This window comes from Cottoperca gobio, chromosome 15, assembly GCF_900634415.1.
Source record: "Cottoperca gobio chromosome 15, fCotGob3.1, whole genome shotgun sequence".
In the NCBI taxonomy this organism is placed as follows: Eukaryota; Metazoa; Chordata; class Actinopteri; order Perciformes; family Bovichtidae; genus Cottoperca; species Cottoperca gobio.
In genome coordinates this window covers 17,395,793-17,416,754 of record NC_041369.1, presented here as the reverse complement: position 1 = coordinate 17,416,754, position 20,962 = coordinate 17,395,793, and the positions used below count along the sequence as shown (strand labels likewise).

The following is a 20,962-nucleotide window of genomic DNA, read 5'->3' as shown; positions in this document are numbered from 1 at the left end:
AATCAGTGACTAATGACAAAATACACCTGATAAAGAACAGAGCATGTATTGGAACAACATGTTTGACATATGGTAGATTTGACAAAAATGACATGATAACCAAAGAATACAATTCCATTGACTTTTGATGTGCTTAACCTATTTGCCTCCTTGCAACAGTGTCTTTTACCGTACATGTTTCATTGACATGTGTTTATTATTTCATTTGGTTCATTTTCAATGCCAGAGATGACCCCACAAGTGCATTACCAAAATATATCACTTTACTTGTTTGGTCTTGACTTAAAATAAAATATGAGGTTGCACTTTACAAAAAAAGTTAAAATAAATCAGCCATTCATACCTTTCCAGTATGCTCTGGAATTTAACAAATATTTGAATTGTCTCCGTTTTCTGTTTTCAGTTTAATCAACATTTCTGTGATATTTTTTAAATCTTAACAAATCATTGTTAACAACGTATTTTTTTCAGAAAACACTCGGATTGACAAGACTGGAATAATAAAACAAAACACAGACAGTACCTCAGAATTTGTAACACTTCTGTGTCCTGATAATACACAAAGTACAGTATGAAAACTCCCCTGAAAAAGGCTTGCTCTAACACAGTCTCAATGTAGGGGAAATCAAGTTAATGTAAAGTGCAACCTGTTACCACATGGATATACACAGCCGCACACAATCATAAAGCCAATAAGAGTGAAATGGCCACTAAAAGAATGAGAACAATTCAAAATAATATTTTTATTCAACATGAATCAAAACATTGTTCAAATGATAAATGAACAGACAGACATTGAATGCCAGTGTTTCCACAAATGTAAAATAACGGTTGAAACAGGGAGACTTTTTTGTCAACATGGGGTGGGTAAGCGAAGCGTAACACACAGTAAACCATGCAAATGTTTGATGAATGACAAATGATCGAAGAGTATGTGTCAGGTGAATAGAATAAATGAAAGATGAACACGTTTTGTCAGGTTGATCTCTTTCTATACTATGGCTATATGAAATAAGATATGTACACTATATAAAAAGGGACCTTTAAACACTAAAACTAATAAAAGTCACATAAATATCTGAAATCAATTGAAAAGTTTCATGTAAGTAAAAATGGGAAACTCACTCGCTGCTGGGTCGGTCAAATAGCTGTAGCGCTTACGCAAAGCTAAGGAGGCAAAGGTATGACGTCGTTCTGGCTTTTCAGTCTGAAACAAACAAAAAAGAACAAAAGATGCTTTAACATAAAAAATATGGTAAAATGCGAGTCTGATCTATCAGAATTAGGCCTAAATAATAATGTTAGGTTGTTAACTTAAATACTGCAGTGTACGACGAATACTGTCCTGCTTTTAGTGAATCAGCACATGCTGTTAGTACTGGCACAAGGAGGCACTGCAGGTGTACTGTAGTGTCTCCTCTGGAGAGTAATGGACTGTTTCCCTGCATCTCTTCACTCACTGCATTTCTCAATGTCATAACTACAGACATTATGTGCTTTCTGTATGGCCTACTCCATTAAATGGTAAGCATGGGCAAAATCCAACTTCCAGTTAAGTACGGTGTGTTGAACAGACGCTCTCTTATCATGAAGACGCGCTCCTCAGATCATCAAATGTGGCGACACGGTACACCTTATTCAAATAGTGGTAATCGTGTCAATTTGAATATTGGGACAGTGATACTTCAGCCCAGTCTCCAGGAATTATGTTCCTATTTGACAATTCTGCATTACATGATATGACAACATTCAGTGCCAATGCAGCTAATAGTGTGGCCTTTATGCAACGAGGGGAAAGTAAAAGGGTGGAGTTTGACGTGATAAATGTGGGCGTAGCGTCTAATTTGGGGATTTTAAACTATGACCAAAACTAGGGTTGCACAGTATGATTTGTTTTTAGTCAATATCAATAACAGATGATTACCTGCTTCTCGTGGTCCATACAGATAAGATTACTGATCATTTCACATTTTTGTATTTTAAAAAGAAGTTCATAACATGTAGTTTATGCACAAGTAGTAAAAGCTAAGATTTAGTGAGCAACGATGGTAGATTTAATATTCCCAGACCTAACCAAATTTAAATGACATCAGTATTGTTAACAGAACAAAAACAGTTCTGACTCTGAAAAAATAAATATACATTTGAATAAAGTATATAAAAAACTTGTATTGAAAATTTTAATCATGTGAAAAACGTCCACAACTGGGACAACATGTTTGGCTCTCTAGTCAGCGTGCTTGTTCTTCTTCTTCTTCTTCTTCTTCTCTGTGTTTATCGGTGGATCGCGAACCAACTTTGAAGTGCATACCGCCACCTACTGTATCGGAGTGTATAGATGCTGCAATTTGGTTTACGTATTTGGCTTTAATTGAATCATCAGAATATTACATAATAATATAAATCTCATTATAATTTATCAGCACGATATATATCATACATCCCTAACCAAACACTATAAAATTAATACTTTTTTTTTATGTTGGCACTAAATGTTACGGCACATAATCTGGGTTTGGTAAACTGCATTCTGAATTGTCCACTATCAACATTTTATTATTTTATTATGTGGAAGGAATACAACACACGTATTCACTCCATATAATGTAAATACTCAAACATAAAAACAGCCGTATCTCCCTTTTTGATTAAATTCTTCTATAATTGTTTTGGCATGCAGCTGAAAGAGTTAGTGTTATCTGTTACACATAGGCCAAGGACAAGTGTGAAGAAAGGAAACCCCAAATACAACAAAACAGTGACTAAGTAGACAAATGATAAGGGTTAGGGTTTCATCTTTAGCTGACAAAAGGTACCATAGTCCTGTGTGAAACTTCCTATGAGTTAGTAGTAAAGATGGAGACGTGGTGACTTCCTGTTGTACATGTATGGAAAGGAAGATAGAGATGGAAAACAAGCTGAGGTGTGGCACAGCAATTGGCTCCACTGCACTTTTTGGGATGAAGACAACAATAAATAAATCCTCGCTGATTAAAACAACTGCCATTTCCACTCATGCACTACATGGGGGTCACTTCAGCAATGACGTAGCTGTGTAAAAAAAACGTGCAGTCAGAAGCATCTTTCACACCAAAGTACTGTACGGAGACAAAATATCTGCGACACGCATATTTACTACAGCATCTGCAGTAAAGCCAACAGAAAGGACGACAAAGAAGAAGCAGTTCCATGTGATGATGAAGAATCTGTTTTACCTCATCATCAGGATCAGACTCCATATCCTGTGGTATTCCAAGATGCATTGCAGGAGAGGAGAGAGATGACACAATGGAGAGCAGGGACGTTATAGTGAGCGGGGAGGTAGAAATAAAATTCAGGGGATGAAAATGGAGCAGCAAAAACAACAAAAGGCATCAGAAGAAATCTATGGGATTAATACAAAAATAAAACAGCAAAATAACAAAAGCAAAAGCAAAATAATTTCAGTTTCTTGTGATCAATCAATACCACAACAAACAAACAAATGAGAAGAGTCATCTTTTCGCATATTTCTTATGAACCCAGTGAGCCAGGCAATAGAACAAAGCACGATGTGCATGTGTGGCTGCATCTGTACGTTGTGGGGTCTTAGGACTGGCACAGGCTTTAACACTAATAAAAGACACAAGCAGCAGGCAGGCAGTCATTTCTGGACCAAATGAACTTCAATGGCTCCTCTTGCTGTCAAGATTGCTTTCTGTATTTCAATTTCATTTACATGTAGATGATATGATATGGCCTAAACATGTGAGCTATTCAAACATAGGGATCCTACCTTCTTGTGCGTTGGCAGTGTGATATTCAAATTGCATATGGCAGTCTGTGGAAGGCCTTTGATGGATTTTGGCTCTCTCAGGAAGGAGAGGCGGCCACATGGCTCCTGGCCCATATCTCTGATCTGTAGAGGACAGCAAAAAGGATTGCATCACGAGTTGACCGTGACAAATCATTGTCGGCCCTGCACTCTGTAGTTCCTCCTACCTCAGCCTATTCATTAAATTGTAAATTGTCATACAGTATATAGATGTAAGGATGAAACAAGCAGAATTTATTTCATTTGTCATTCGGCGTCCTGCATGTCAAAAGACTAGGACGAAATTGCTATCGCTGTAAATGTCAGCCAATTAGGAGAGAATGATCTGACATTTAATCAGAAAGACACATTTACCAATGAGATCAGAGTGAGACAGTACATGCTAGCAGAGAGAGAGGGCGATAGGAGGGTTACACTTTATACCTTCACGTTGAAAGGAAGTCTGTTTTCCTTGAAGGAGTAGAAGTTAAAAACCAGCTGTTGCCCACTTTTGGTGAGAGGCGACAGGTTGCCGTAGCAATCCACGTGGATAGGCTTGCCCTCGAGAACCTGCAGAAGTTCATTGACCAATAATGTATTAAGAGATGTGGTTGATGAAACCTATAATGGATTATTTCATTTGTCAAATTGTCCTTTATCTTCATGAATCCACAACCCCACCTCGATATCTTTGCTCCGGGCCACCTCCTCAAAGTTCTCCTGCTGCTCGAGGGTCTTGTCCACCTTGTCGTCTGTCATGCAGAAGCAGCGCAGCCGAGCCTCAATCGCGTCGTTCATTTTGGCGAACACCACAAACTTGGCCAGGTACGGCACGCAGATCAGCTCCCGGTATAACTGAGACGCTAAACTCACCGTCTCAGGAATCTGGTGACAGTCTGCGAGCCAGAACCTGTGGAGGAGACATCGAAGGAACGAGGGGAGGGGGGGGGGGACACAGAAACACATTTAAGCCATATTTGCATCACACATTTCTTAAGCAATAAATCAAACAAGCCGAGTTCAATTCACTGAATAAACACAAACACATGGCATCTTTGTAGTAATCTAATTACACAGCACCGAAGCGTGCTCACTTAATATCAGGCTGCACACTCACCACATGATCCCAATCTAGTTAGGAGGGGAGGTCATGACGTACCGTAATCAAGACGATCACTTGCTGAGCTCAGTTTAGAGACATATCTTAACAATGTGTGGTCAACGGGACTTTGTAGCACTTGGGTAAATGAGTAAGGACGTGTCATCTTGTTAGTGTACAGGGCCGCAGAGAAAACGTTCTGTTTGAATACTAAAGGGAGCATCAAGACGAGGCAAAAACCTCAAAATCAAGTTAATTAATTCAATTATTAGGTTAAAGTCAGCCAATAACTTGTAGAGTCAGACAAGAGGGGAATCCACTCTTCTTATGTGTGCAGTGAAAGAGGGTTAAAAGATGTTGTCAGCTGACAGTAATCTGAGTTCTTCTCCTGTTTTGAGGCCGACTGAGATGTGGCTGCGAGTGAGTGAAAATGCTTCCAGTGTTGTAGGACTAAGGCTGCAAACATCTATTCTATTCCTGAGTAATCTGTCAATTATTCTCTCAATTAATCACTTGGTTCATTAAAAAAAGCGACCCTTTAAACCTGGAGCCATTAAAATGTTTGGCACTGCTTGAAAAATGAAGAAATAAGAGAAACAAGACTTCACTTTATGACACAACAGTGAGCCAAACAGATCAATACAGTGCTTTATTTATGCAAACTGGTAAATGTGGTGCCCATTTTAATTGTCTATAGGTTTTTGTAATAATATTCTATATTTTACTACAACTGCAGATATGAATTTATTACCCAGCTTTGGGAAAAAAATGGTTGTAACGTTTTTTATAGTGATACAATACACGGCACACCATAAATATATATTAAGTGCGAAGTCTCACCTGGCCGACACATTTGTGGTGAAGGAGACGCAATCGGTTACAAAGGACAGCGGTGTGGTCCCTGTGATGTCCTCCCACTGTGCAGGGGACGTCCCTCCTGCGTGAAACAAGGGCCAAAAGATGAGCTCAGTGCTTTTCACACCTTGCTAGTGTTGTAACTTTTGTAATCCTCGTCCTTTTATCTTCTCAGCTCTTCATCTGCCCTCTATCGACCGGTGGCTTTTGACATCAAAGCAGGTTTGATGTGCACACGGCTAGTGAGTTACTAACGCTGTTTCATGTACAATAAAAGGATGAACGACTATGTCTGGTGTCATAAATTACATTTATTTATTACCTAAGGATACAATGACTGTCAAAATACTTGTATTAAATAACTTAGCATTTTGATAGAGGTGCTACAGCATTGTCGTGCTCTAGTTATCTACCGGTTTACTTGCCTGTGATGCTGCAGAGCAGACGCAGGCAGGGTGCATTGTCGCCTCGGTGGCCGCTGGGATGGCCTTCTGCCGATCTAGGCGGGACAGGAATCGTCATCGTGATCGGCTTGTGGAACTTCCTCCTCCTTGGCTCCACAGTGACGATGGGGCTGAAGGTGGCTCTGTTCCCAAGGACCGCCCTCGCCATGTCATCTGGCACAGGCTGGGCCTAAACAGAAACACGGAAAGACAGATAAAGAGTTTGTTGATGAAACTTTGAGAAATGTTCGGTCAAACTTTACCTGAACTTTCTATTAAATTAAAAGGGTGAGGCAGAATCAAATATTCAACCAAAAATAGGTCAGGTATAAATAAATAATGGGTCAGTGACAAAAAAAAAGCTGAGTCATGATTGAATTTGAGCTGATTCAAGAAATTCTGCTGTACCTGCAGGCCAACACGGATCTTCTTGGTGAGCGCCCCTTGTGGGAACAAGGCCTGGACCATGGGCACGGTGCTGCTGGACAGCAAGCCTCCATCAGGCCCCATGTGGTTAGACTCCTGCTTGATCCGCGACACCACAGCAAAATACTGAGGAAAATCGCTGGTGACGATGCGGCAAATGCGCTTCTTCTCCAACTCGATGGGACTGTCCAGCTCTGTGACAGAAAATATCACTTTCATAAATGGGATTTATGTGTGATGCTTACTAAATATAAATTCTGACTTTATAAGAGCATTTAAATGTTGGATACTATTGGAGGTATGACATTTGGCCAAGGACACTAAGTCTAAAAGATAAACATGCTTCTGCAGTGAAAAGCTGACACATAGCCCTGGGTTATATAGTTTAGGTTTAAGTTCACATTCATCCAGTCACTGTGGGAAAAACATGTCTTTGTACAAACTATCATTGGCAGCTATTGTTGGGCCACACCGAATAACCTTCGCTTTACCTTCATCCATTCCAGTAAGCAGCTCAACGAGGTCTTCTGATCTGGCGTCAGACTGATGCTCCTTCCACGTGTCACCGTTGTCACTCCTCAACACGATCAGCTCCCTCTCTTTCCCCCGCATGGACCCAAAATGAGGAATCTCCACAATCACAGGACTGAAAGAGAAAAGGGAACACAATAAATCTCAGTCTGAGGAAATGAGTAAATTAAACCACAAACTTTAGGGCAGCTGAGGAAGAACATGATAATTCTGTGCACCGTCAACCCAGAACCATTCATTATATTTCATGAATATATTAGCAGTGATGGGGAGCAGTGAACTACATTAAATTAAACTAGTACTTCAACTATATTCATATTTGCAGTGATTCTAGTTAAATTCCTTCTTTTTTTACATGTTGTGTATTTAACTATGGAAACACACATTATTTTGGGCCATTAAAGGACCAGCCCCCCCACCCCCCTTTTACTTTCAATGCATTAGTCATGTCGCCACCCCCACCACCCTAACACTGTACCCCTGTTGATTTGTCCCCTGGCTTGTAGAAAACTGCAACTCATCAAAAAGAAAGAGAAAGTCCCAAGCGTCCTACCCGAGGAACTGAGCCCCAGCTGGTCCGACCTCCACCAGCCGGCTGACTAGCCCCTCTCCCTCCACCATGGGTGGGGGGTAGGCCAGCTTGTGCCTTTTGGCCAGGCGGCAGGTGATGCGTGTGGGCGCCGTGCACTTCCTGGGAGGGATGATGATACGCATGCCATTGTGGCGGCTGCCTCTCATGGACCCACCGCGGGCATCCACCATGAAGCTGACCAAGAACCTGCAAGGTGAAAAATAGTAATGTTAGAGGAGGAAGAGACACAGACAGAGAGAAAGATGGACAGAAGTCATACCACGGACACAAGTGAGGAGGACGATTCCCATGCTGTGATCACCGTACACCCAAACAAAAAGAGGAAGAGAGAGAAAATAACAAAAATAGAGACAGAGACAGAACCGTAGAAAGAAGAAAAGAAAAAAGATGCTTTGAGTTCTGAAAGTTTGCAGTTCTCACTCTTACCTGCCTCAAACGTAGAACATTAAACACTGTCTGAAACTAAACAGGGAGTTTCCACTCCTGAGGCTGAAGGTGAGACAAAGTTCCAGGTCCTCAGTAATCAAATATTAAACACCTGCACAGATGTTTCACCAGGATAAGGTTAATGTGATTATTATGTGATGCGTCTTCAAATTACAAGCATGTTTTGGCATCCCATTAATATAATCACTGACATGTAAAGAGTGAAGATGCAGTGGGGAAGAAACTGAATGTTTAATGTTGTTAATCGTGGCTCTTCTTCTCACTAAGTGGTATTCACTGCATGGTGGCTTTTTCTATACTGTAAGTGGGAAACAGCAGAATCCTTGTTAGGTTTTGAGGAAGATTTATGTTTATGTGCACTGTGAGAGAAAAAGAGGTGGAAAAGACTCCCAAACACGTTGACTACACACTTCTAATATCTAGGCAGTGCAAATGAAACACCAGACCACACGGATGAGACGAGCACAGTGGAGGAGAAGAGGAGGCTAAGAGGGGAAGAGAGAGTGATGGAGTGAGAGGGAGACAGGGGTGGAGGAGTGAGAGACATCACTGCAGCATCATGGTGGAAAGCAGCGAAGCTCAGTCATCACCTGGAGTCATACTGAGGGAGCGGGGAGGAGAGGCTGCAAAATAAACACATGGAGGCAATGCAGGAGGCAATCCCCCAAAATCTAGTTTTAGTATCAATGTTTCACAATCACTGTTGGGATCTGCAATAACGACTGAAGATGAAAGAAATATTAAAAACGACAGGGGTGGAAAAACCAAGGGAAAGAAAGGGACACAAAGACGAGGAACAAAATAATATACAAACACACAAGGCGTAATAATGAGACAGATCCCAGTATTTAATTAACACCAACTAAATCCTAACAAATTGTGCAAACACAGCAGCATTTATCTAGAGAAGACATTCTTTGTCACATATTCAAAATGTGTGAACGACAGAGATCAAACTCGTATCACTTTTATCCAAATGAAGCACACGAGTCTCAGCGCGATGAGCTCACGCGGAGTCTGTACTTTGTTCCTGTGACAGAAATAGAGCTGACGTCAGTGAACATGAGGGTGATGTCTGGACCTCGTCTCTAGACTTATGGTATGACGTGAGGGCTTAAGAGGATCGACTGTTTCTTTTGTTGCTGTGTTGTAATGTGTACAGTAGCAGCACTGCAGAAATCCCACAGCCCTGCATCATGTCTGCATCAGCGCTGCAGGGTTTGCTAAATATTGGCTCTTAGGGGGAGAACAAAAGACAATACAGTCGTGGGCATATAAACTGTGTAATTTATGCTATCATTTTATGGATGTACTTGTAGCATATTCTCCATCTTTTGTATGTAGTAGGGCTGTCCTAGTAAGGATGCTGAATTTCAAGAAACGTATCAGCACATCTCTGCTTTTGCATGATTCTTTGAGGAGAATCACATTTGTACAGATCTGTCGAATACATCCTCTAATCAATTAGTCGACAAAATCGTTAGTCGCCTAAGAATTTCTTTGGTTGAGGACAGTCCTAGTATGTAGTGCATGTGTGTGTGTGCATGCTGGTTAACATATCGGCTGAGACAATGCAGCGGTTCTTACCCAGAGTGAATGGGGCTGGACACGGTGTTGTGGCTCTGGCTGTGGTCCATGGTGTCCGGTGTCCAGCTGTAGCGCCGCATACACTCCGAGCTGTAGTCTTTGGTCACAGCCAGGTGCTGGGAGAAGAGGATCCAAAAGACAGAGGTGAACAGAGGAGGAAGAAGAGGTAGGGGGCAGATAGAGATTGAGGTGGAATAAAGGACAGGAAAAAATAAATAAGTGAATGGCAGGAAAGAGGCACAGAGAAGAAAAGAGAGCTAATTAATAATTAACAGTTGACACACATGACCCCCCTCTTGCTTTATGAGTTGTGCATGGTATGGAGCAATGAGCTGTTAGCATTTTTTGTCTTCTTGGCTCATAAGATTTGTCCCCGTCATCTACAGCCTCGACACGATCAGGACGCAACAGGTGACACGGTTAATGTGCTACACTGAAACGGAAAACCAGCAGTGTCAGATTACTTTGAAATGCAGTCAGTTACTGAATACAAATGACATGCCGATATTTGTATGTTTAGTAAACGTGTCAACATGACAGGGATGTCATCATTTTTTAATTGCTATATTTTAAAGACTGCTCCCTGACTGTTACTATAATCTAATGTTTTCAAATGTAATCTGGGTTGATTATAGTTTCTTATTTTTTATTATCTGATTACGTAATCCTTATTACATGTAATGCGTTACTATCCAACCCTCGTAACCCGCTTTAAATCATCAGTATGTATGCGAGTATCGAGTCATGGGAACTCATGGACACTGACAGCAGCGAGAGGAAGACCATTCACCGAACACAGACCAGCACTAATGAATGAGATGAGAATGGCATGGACCCAAAAACAAACAAACTATACAAAAAACTCAAGAGCAGTGGGAGCTGAGACCACAGTGACTGGAAAAATGGCACAAAAATAAAAATGGCGAATGGGACGAACGTCCATGAACTCTTTATACCTTGTTGAGTGGGTCAACCAAGTAGGAAATGTCTTTACAGACACTCTGAAGCTTAAGGGAGAAGAGAGACAGTTCAGAAGTCACACAGAGGGCACTGTGCGGTCCAGACAAATTACTTTATGGTGCTATGTTTCACTAAAGGATTCAATTTCCATCAAAGAAAACATGATCCCATCTCTGAGAAGATGAGACGGTCCTACAATTTAGGCAAACAAATCCCTGAATAACTGAAACTTCATCCACCATATGTAGCAGAGTATAGTAAGATGGCACTGAAGCTGAGCACCAATGAGGAATACACATCATTTAGACCTTATGTAAGCATATTTTCATTTAGATATGATAACAATTTAATGGGCAGACACATTTGCTTATTTTGTAAAAGAGGAGGGTCGAGGTCAGTGCATATTTTGGCCATGTATAGTTTGATATCTTGGGCGCTGTCATTGAAAATGTAAGTTATATTACTCATATTGTTTATAATAGGAGGTTACAGTTTCTGTTTTTGCTCCTGTCCACCAGAACAAGCGTGGGACAGGCTAGACGAGCTCTGCAGAGAACTGAGTTTTTCCATGAGAAAGCAAAGAGGGGCCTCCCAAAGCCCTTAGGTTTGAATAAACTCTTCGTCTATATACTCTCCCTCAGCACTTTGGCAGAAGAAAGCAAGGCATCAACACGGCTTCTGTTATGACCTTTGTGCGAGACAAGTAAAGCCACCCTGCTTATAGTCTCTAGAGATGCACCTGGGAATTTGGTAAAGAAGAGACACTACAGCTTGGAAAACAGACAGCGAAAGATTTTCAAGGAAGGAAAAGGTGAACACACAGAGAGAAAGAGAAGACGTCTGAAAAGGGAGAGAATAAACTAAATATGACGACAAAGACAAAGAAAATGGATCTTACCGTGTCCTTTGTGGGCGCCAGAATCTCTTCAATCATCATACTGTCTCGTGCGAAGGAGCTCCGGTTGAGTGTGTTGGACCTGTCCGAACTGAAGGAGCGGAGGCTACATGTTACCACGCAACCCGGTGCCGTGGGCAACAACAAGTGACGGGCGGGGGAACACGACATAAAACAAAAAGCAAGGAATCCATTACTACATGCAACCTCCAGGGAACCAGGTTTCTTTACTTACTGGACGGAGAGAGTCCAAAAGTTATAAGTGGAAAATAGAGAGAGAGAGGCTGAAGAGCCCGCAGTTGAACAAGAATAAGATACTGCAGCAGGTTATTCAGAGATGGAAATGTGAGGTCAGTTTGCATTAAGAGATAAAGGGACAGAGGGACAGACTGAAAGAAAACACAGACGGCTACTGCGATCGTTTCTACACAGAGGTGTGGTTAATGTGCATCATGAACACAGATGTAACTAAGTGTCTAAATGATGAAATATGATCGATATGTGGACTGTACGTGTTTGCGTCTGGCTGACAGGTTTCTGTACTGATCATGTTTTGACAGTAAAAGAAAATTATGGTTCGCTAGAAAGGGTTTCAAACGGCTAAATCTGACTCCACTTTATTCTAAGATTAGCAGCTGACCTAGACCTGTTTCTGAGCAGCAGAAATAAAACAAGGGAAGCGGCGGGTCTTCTCTATCTGTCTTTCTGCAGTCTGCTTCATGGCTGCGTGTGTGGTGACGTGTGCCTATTTGTGCAGCCTCTCAGGCTCACTGCGGTGCTTGAGATTTCCTTCCAGGTTTTTTTTTTTTTGTCTCTCGCCGTTTCTACAGGGATTTGATCAAAGCAGAAGCGGCGAACGTTTGTGGGAACGCTCTACATATCGTCACGATGTAGACATTTAAATTGTGTGCACTTGTACAGGCGTTCTGTATAAATAATATATATGATGCATTTTTTGATTGTGCACTATAAAGGGGGCTGGCAAAAAATATACAATTGCCTTATTATTTTCATACTGTACTTGTGTCCCGTGTGTGAGTGGGGGAGAACGGGTGAGCTAGGCGGAAGAACATGCAGAGCTCAGCATGTTTGAGTGGGCACACTATTCAGCACAGAGAAGCCCTTTATTCAGCACAGGCTGCCTACCCCACCATCGAAGTTACCAAGCAACTCTGTACGGCCCGAATGGACTCGCTGGCATGGCAGCACCGTGTGTCCCCCGTCCCCCCCACCCTGCTCTCCGTCAGACTCTGTTTGTTCTTCACAGCTTCGTCCTCGTTCTCATTCTGTCCATCCTCCTCTCCTCCCTAAAACATCCTTCTGTGTTTCCGTCCTTCTTGCTCATTAGTGTCTGTATTTCTGCACGTCATGCCACCTCCCAGCACTCTTTTATAAAGCTGTCCCATCATCTCTTTCCCCATCTCTACTCATCTCAGTTTCGGAGTCATGTTACTGTGTGGTTATCTGACAATTCACTTAATGAAAGGATTTGTTTCACTTTTTCTCCACCTCGCTGCTTTCCGCTAACTCCATCCTTCTCTGTCGCCTTCCTTCCTGTTTCCACTCCATTCCTTTTACTGTGGATCAAAGTCGGCCTTTGCTGTAAACTACACGTCCCATTCATATACCAATTGACATACGTCTGTGTGGACTTAAAGAGGCAATTGTTTGAGTCATTGTGCATTCATGTGAGGGTTTCTGCGCAAAAGCATCTGTGTATGCGTGACTGAGTGTCTGTTGTTGATGATTTCTAAATGCTAGAAGAATCTCAGGCCATAAAGTTTCCATCTCTGCAAACCATTCATTTATCATTCAGAATACATTTCCAATTACTGACATTTAAATAGAGTGGATAAAAGGGGTGGATATAAGTAAACTGATGTGTTTTGATCCCTGGAAGTTACACACAGTGGCACCACAAAAATATGGATAAAGTGCCACTTCAGAACAAGCCACATCAAAAAGTTATAGCATCAAGTCCACACAACTCAAACAACAACAACAACAACAACGGTGTGGCTTTTATTTTCTCATTTCCAGCAAGATTGCCTCTTTTCCAAACCCGCATCAAAATAAAAATTAATTCATTTCGGAGATATGATGATGATGATGATGATGATGATGATGATGATGATGATGATTAAGACGGATAAGAACATTTGTATGGCGATCAGCTAAAATGGAGCGACGATCTCAAAAATACAACACGTGACAAATCTGCTACCACAAACAGACGGACAGCAACACTGGGTGACACCAATGCGCGATGGATGACTTGTGGTTTGGGTTAGCGGTTTTATGGGTGTAGGGTTGGGGTTAAACAGTAGTTCAGGGGGTGACAGGGGAAGTGGGAACAACAATCACGGCTAATGTTGCTTACTACTACCACTACTACCACTATTTCTCTTTTCTTACCTGAGTCTAGGGCTAGAATGAGGGACACAGTGCAAGGAAAAGAGCAAAATTGAAGAGTGAAAAGCAAAGCATTTTGAAGACATTCAAGCATGATGTGGCTTTCTTTGTCCCCCTCCGTATGACATTGATGCTGTTCTTTTGCATGGTTGTACGCTACGACTGGGCACATGCATCTCTAGGTTTTCTTGACTTTGTGCGTTTGTGTGTGTGTGTGTGTGTGTGTGTGCAGCCCAGTCAAAAAGCAAACCATGCAATGTCGATGTCATAAACAGAAAGGTAAGGAAAAGAAAAGAACTTGCTCAGCATCATACATTAATTGATCAATAAAAGGACAGTATTTCAAAGCATTACATACACACTGCTGCAAAGAAGCATCTCGGCCTCTATTCTCATCTTTAAAATCTAGTTCAGCTTACAAACTGTTGTATGCAATAACACAAAAGGAACAGTTTTACTACTTGTAGCTCTAATTTGTAGCAGATGGAAGTTTTTTTTTTTTTACAAAAACAACTTTCTCTTGAATACCAATAAACTGTTAACAGAAGTAAACAAACAGCCGTTTGAGCAAATAACTCAAAACTTCCTCAAAAGGTGGTTACAAACATCTTTTAATTCATAAAATAACAATATTTGTAACTGCTAACAACAATTCCCAGCATACATGGGGCTCATCAAACACACTTGTTGACTTAAGCAGCTTCCTGTCACAGTTAGTGTAGTTGTTTTTATCAATCCAACCATCACAGTACATCTGCCATCTGTCAGTGTGGCTACAATACACACTGCGGCTGCACAACACTTGTCCTGTGTGTGCTGCTGATGTGTTTTCGCTGGAGCCTGCCAGTTTTCCACAACAGACTTTGTCCACTATTGGAAACTGTAGTTAGGTAGGCCTGTGCCGAATCCCGATGTGCAGCTGTTCACTGAGAGTATCAAAGGCATCACAGTTCAAAGATACAGCTTATATCTCTTGTGTGACATTATGGGTCATTTGTAATCTTTGCCTGGGTTTGACAGAGGCCACACAAAACGCTGAATCATTTTGTCAGGTGGAATCATTGCATGGCAACTTTCCAGCTGCTTTCTCTAGCAATTTCCATTATTCTGTTTTTGTTTGTGTGTGTGTGTGTGTGTGTGTGTGTGTGTGTGTGTGTGTGTGTGTGTGTGTGTGTGTGTGTGTGTGTGTTTTGGTGGCGCTGTACATCATATGATCTGTTTCAGTCCAACACACACTATGCAATATGCGTATCAGATACTGCATCATAACAATGTGTGCCACAGGGTGGACACACACAGCATCAATTGCAACAAACATTGTCTTGCCACAATATTCTCAGGACAAGTTGAATATAATAGGTGTCAGCACCACATCAGAGTACATCAGTGGTAATATGAATATATAAAATGACAGGTGCTTACCTGGCTGAGCGGGCTCCTATGCTGAAACCCATGTACCCCTCCTGAGGGAGAGAGTCATCCCCCAGCTCTTTGAGGTCCTGAGGCCGCAGGTATTTGTCCGTGTCCCCGGTCATCGCATCCTCACCTGGTGGAGGGGATGAAATCATAAAATCCTCTTGTTACCTTAAAAAGCCAATCCGGGCAAAAAGAGGCGATGCGGCACCTCATGAAGAAAAACAAGCCCCCATATCAGTCTCTCACTTATTTGATTATGGTACTTAGAGGAGGCCTTGGATCATTTATTTAAACCCAACATAGGATACCTCACTTCAACTGCATAGCCCACTGCAACTTTGTCTATTCATTTTGACTGTGACACAACAACAATAACATGAAGCTGGAACCCTGAGCTGCTCCGATGGTTGACTGTTTTAGAGGTAAGACAGTAATCATTTTAGAGAAAAATGCCATCAGAGGCAGCAGCAAAGCCACTTTGCAGTATATCTGGAGCGCTCCTGTAAAACCAAACGCAGTTCCTTTCACAACACCCAAACACAGAGCACAGCAGAGGGTGACCAAAAAGCCTGAGCAGAATAAGCAGAGAAATAGCAGAGAGTGCAGAACCGCACCGCACCGCATCGCACCTCGATCAGCGGACCGGTGGACGATGACACGCCGGTCAATGAAGCCAGCAGAGCGGCTACTGTGTTTCCCCTTCTCCCTCATGTCCGGGTCTGTCCTGCCTGCAACACTCTGCTCCTTCACCGCAGCCCCTCCCCCTGCCTTCATACTGCCGCACTCCGATCAGACACCAGCATCAAGTTAGATGACATCAAAAGTACGCACTTCCGGTGTCAAATTTCAAAATAAAATCATAGGTGAAAGGCTTTTAGTTGTCAAACCAAATCAACTCCATAAAAGCTAACTAAATATTCACTTAAAAGTTTAATTTAGGGAAATACTGAGGTCATAGTTGCAATCATGTGCTTCCATCGTGGCATCTTGTCACATTTACCATGATTTATTGCATTAATGACCAATGAGTGTTGCAACTTGATCGTAATATGCAGTTGTTCTGTGCAGCCAAATACTTTCAAACAAATCTGAAATTGAATCATTATTATTATGTTCAATGCATTCCAGGGTTATTTTATAAACAAGCGCAGAAATGTCTTCTGTTTCTCTCTGCTCACTCTTTACCATCTTAATTACCTAGTCCCAAAATTACAACACATCTGCTGACAAGGCTGTTAGCATGTTGTATAACAATTTATAAATTAAGTAATCCAATCCACTGCATTATGTTTCCAGTAATGAAAAAAACATGTGACATTAATTGATGAAGAAACTGTTATCTCTGCAAATGTTGCCTATTTGTACCACAGTGACATGTGTGTATGTCAGAACAAAATGTTGAGTGTGAAGCTTTCAATGCAACTTTATTCTAAAACACGGACACAGAAGAAAACTAACTAACATAATATTGCATATTTAGAATTCATGACAGGCTGCGTAGCTATAATTATTTTAGGCATAGGTTATGCTTTTATTTTGATGGTGAAATTGACCATCTAACTTCCTGTGTTTTTCTAGCTATTTCGGTCTGACTTGACACAACTGGAAAACAATTGACTCCCCGCTGCTTTAATGTATCACCGTCCCATTCAAGCTCAGATACCCCCCACCACACACGCACACAAAAAAAACACACACACACACACCTGCAACCCACATCAAACTCTCTCTCTCTCTGTCTGTCTCTGTCTGTCTCTCTCTCTATCTCTCTCTCTCTCTCTCTCTCTCTCTCTCTCTCTCTCTCTGTCGGTCTCTGTCTGTCTCTCTCTCTCTCTCTCTCTCTCTCTCTCTCTCTCTCTCTCTCTCTCTCTCTCTCTCTATCTCTCTCTCTCTCTCTCTCTCTCTCTCTCTCTCTCTCTCTCTCTCTCTCTCTTTCCTCTCCCTCTCTAACGGCACTTAAAAAAACGCACACAACTTGAGCATAAACCAAAAGGCTGTGTGTACTGCCATCCATCTCTACCATAAAATAACACAACAAAAAGAATTATGACTGAAAATAGTTCATCATGACACTCTCACACTTTCGGGCTGTCGATCGATCCTCCAGGTCTTTTTTGGTTTACGTATTTTATATCTCAGCCTTCAAAACACCCAAAAAAAATAAACCGGCCATTGAAAGTACGTCCGAAGGTCTAACGACTTACCTTTGTCCAACGCAGCCATATTGATCACAACTCTTCTTATATTCCCCGAGTTATTTCTATTTTTCTAAAGCTCCGCAAAACGTCCGCAGGAGGAAAAGTAAATCCACTAAGAGGTGAGGACTATCAAGTAGCCCATTCAGTGCTTCTGGTGCTGATGGAAAATGTTGCCCTCTCTTCAACCCCACGCACTTAACTCCCCTCGGACCAACTTGCGCGTTTTGTTGCCGGTGCGCACATCTTTGCCTCTCCCTCTCTTTGCAAATACATACAATTCAAACTATTTGAACGTTATCGTCTCCTTACTGCAGAACACAGTGCACATTGCCAGTCAGAAAAAAAGTAAAAGTCAAAGCCATCTGCGGCCACACTGGGGTTAATTCTCCTACAGGCGGCTCAAAAAAGCTCATCCCATTGGATTTAAAGAGAGAAAGTCTCGGTGCAGCATTTGGCTCAACAGCATCCACAACAAACTCCGGCTGAAGAGAGTCAACAGGAGCAGCACTGGAAGTGTTTACCGCCCTGTGGAGAGCGCAGTCAGCTGACAGGTCGTTGGAGGAAATGCTTGGGAACCTCATTGGAGGAGACAGTGACAGAGAGAAGAAGAAAACTCTCACTGAACACTCCTCCTGTCTTTTCTTCCTCTATGGTGGAAGTCTGGCTGCATGACAAACTGGGAGTGGGGCTAAAATAATGATGAAACAACCACCATCATCATTTTGCCTTTTTTTATTTTTTTTATTCTTGAGCAACATTTCTCTTCCTTGTAAATGTTGCACACACTGACTACAACTTGCACAATATTTCAGTAAATTCAGAACAATTATGCAAGAAGTGTTTGACAGCAGGGCTGCAACTCACGATTTCACTGTGGATTAATCTTTCAATTACTTATAAATGTCCGAAAATGGTGAAAAATGTCGATGAGTGATTCCCAAAGCCCAAGATGACGTCCTCATATGTCTTGTTTTGCCCACAACTGAAATATATTAAGTTTACTGTCATAGAGGATTTAAATAAACCAGAACATGTTCACATTGAGGAAGTTGGAATCAGATCATTTAGATTTGTTTTCATTAAAACATGACTCAAACGGATTAATCGATTAATGTAGTTGATGACGAAGAGATTAATCTTTTTGACAGCTGAAGACCTTCAGTGTACATCAACTGTAGTAATGTCCTCTAATGCCAGTGCTGGAGGGATTATGGAGATACTCTACTACACTGACAAGACAGCAGAGCACAACAAAGAGTTAAGTCTAAAGATGGTACAATCAGTGGCTATAGTAGTCTATAGAAAGCCTGAGCATGTGATCACACAGGCAGGCCAACACACACAGACACACACAGACACACACACACACACACACACACACACACACACACACACACACACACACACACACACACACACACAAACAAAACAGCCAGAGACCAGGAGTGTCCCTCACACCTACAGCTTAATAGGATTGGCTTCCCCCATATAGGATTAAACAGAGATGTGGAAACTCTTTACTTCCTCTAACACACACACACACACACACACACACACACACACACACACACACACACACACACACACACACACGCACACGCACACACAGGGATGAAGGAGTGCAGGCACCAGTCTGGTGCTGCTTTCTGTTGGGCAAAGTGAATATCAAGGCCGCACTGCACTAGAACAACGGTAATGAATTATGCACACAGTATAAACAGTTTATGTGGAGGACATGATACATGATATATGGATACTCTTATTTATAATTCCTGCGTGGTAGTGATAACACACTGAATCATAGTTATGCCAATGAGGATCTTCATCATACAGCTAACAGTGCACCCTCATCCTTTATCACCTGATATGTGTGTGTACGCAACTTGTTGAGTCTGGCTGTATCACCTGACAGAGAACCCCCCCCCCCCCCCCCCCCCCCCACCCCCTGAATGTCCACTAGGCAACAGCACATGAACAAGCTCATCAATTTTACAGACCTGTTGGCTCTGTGGTTTCAAAACAAAGGGCAGAAGACTGAAGTGGGCAGACAATGTGACTTCATGTGTCAATGTGACATAAACCTGGCAGTGCTACAGCAGCTGTTCTGCTGCTAGCTACGATTGTTAATGTCATGTAACGTATTGAGGTTTACATACAGTAAGACACGTTTATTTCATTGAATGTATGCAGGCCTTTTCACAGTCTGTCATCTGAATTATAAAATGAGTCACATTGACTTTGTTTTATTCTCTCACAGCAACTACTGCAATTAGATTGCGGCTTTGAAGTCCGGTTGACACTTCACAAAGCAACTTTGATGAGGCGAATCAACGGGACTTATGGTGTGCAAGTAGTTAAAAATGACAAACGTGTTGATGCTAAATGAAAACAACATCAGCTCGTGAATAGAAACAGACACTCAAACCTGCCTGACAACCAAGAACAGGTTCAAAGCTAACATTCGATGGATTTCTTCGATATAATTGGGCCTGAACAGTGGAACTGCTTTGTCCATACAGTGCCTGCAAACTGCATACAAACTAAAGTGCGTGTGCTCTGCGTGTCGAGTGAGAGCATTCTGACTTTGCCTGGACATTTTTCTATTGAGAATGAAAAGCAAAGCGGAGTAGCAGGACAGCGAAAGCTTGACGGTAAGCTCAGGTGAGTTCTGCTGAAGCGCGTTATGTTAAAGTGGAAGCAAACAAACAAACAGAACGAACTGGTGACAAATACCTTCATCGACATCTGAAAAAGACTCCTCATTGAGAATTTCTGGCACATTGGCCCGGACTGTGCGATTTGGATACACATACAGTGAAACATGCATGTTAACGAAAATGACATCACATACAGTCACAAGGGTAAGAAAAGCATGCAGTGTATTTATATTACTCATCCCAGCAACAGTTTGCAACTATAAATGAGTTACATTTTAGTACTCAATGGTTGAAAATGAGGAGAATGAAGCAAAACATTTGATCATTTGTCACGTACCTTCATCATCGGACATGTCGAGGAACTCATTCATTGTCTCCGGGACGTTGATTTTGTGTTTTTCTGATGCACTCTGTCAACGTGAACAAAAGATGAACGATTCAGTTTTAGCAAAATAACATTATTTTGCTAAAAACAAATCTATATTCTGGAGCAATATAATGGTACTGGCTATGACCGTGATATTTAACAAATGAAATATTGATATCATGTTAATAAAACACATGTGTTGGCAGATGTTAGGCCTTGTGGATTCTTGCCTTTTCACGACACTCATATTTTGAGTCTGATTAATTTGAATGCACAAAAAACAA

General features: G+C 41.7%; 1 protein-coding gene across 1 annotated transcript in view; it reads right to left on the bottom strand.

Moving 5' to 3' along the window:
• LOC115019773 (ankyrin-3-like) overlaps positions 1–20,962 on the bottom strand; it is a 124,499-nt gene that overhangs the window by 19,934 nt on the left and 83,603 nt on the right. Inside the window, exons 23-40 of the mRNA XM_029449356.1 lie at positions 20,649–20,721; positions 20,388–20,444; positions 15,463–15,586; positions 14,044–14,055; positions 11,632–11,734; positions 10,730–10,780; positions 9,774–9,889; positions 8,777–8,809; positions 7,701–7,925; positions 7,108–7,262; positions 6,599–6,810; positions 6,173–6,380; positions 5,733–5,829; positions 4,475–4,703; positions 4,238–4,363; positions 3,776–3,898; positions 3,216–3,242; positions 1,126–1,207 (exon numbers count right to left, since the gene is read on the bottom strand). Coding sequence (XP_029305216.1) covers positions 1,126–1,207; positions 3,216–3,242; positions 3,776–3,898; positions 4,238–4,363; positions 4,475–4,703; positions 5,733–5,829; positions 6,173–6,380; positions 6,599–6,810; positions 7,108–7,262; positions 7,701–7,925; positions 8,777–8,809; positions 9,774–9,889; positions 10,730–10,780; positions 11,632–11,734; positions 14,044–14,055; positions 15,463–15,586; positions 20,388–20,444; positions 20,649–20,721 — 2,053 coding nt within the window. The remainder of the gene's footprint in view (positions 1–1,125; positions 1,208–3,215; positions 3,243–3,775; positions 3,899–4,237; positions 4,364–4,474; positions 4,704–5,732; positions 5,830–6,172; positions 6,381–6,598; positions 6,811–7,107; positions 7,263–7,700; positions 7,926–8,776; positions 8,810–9,773; positions 9,890–10,729; positions 10,781–11,631; positions 11,735–14,043; positions 14,056–15,462; positions 15,587–20,387; positions 20,445–20,648; positions 20,722–20,962) is intronic.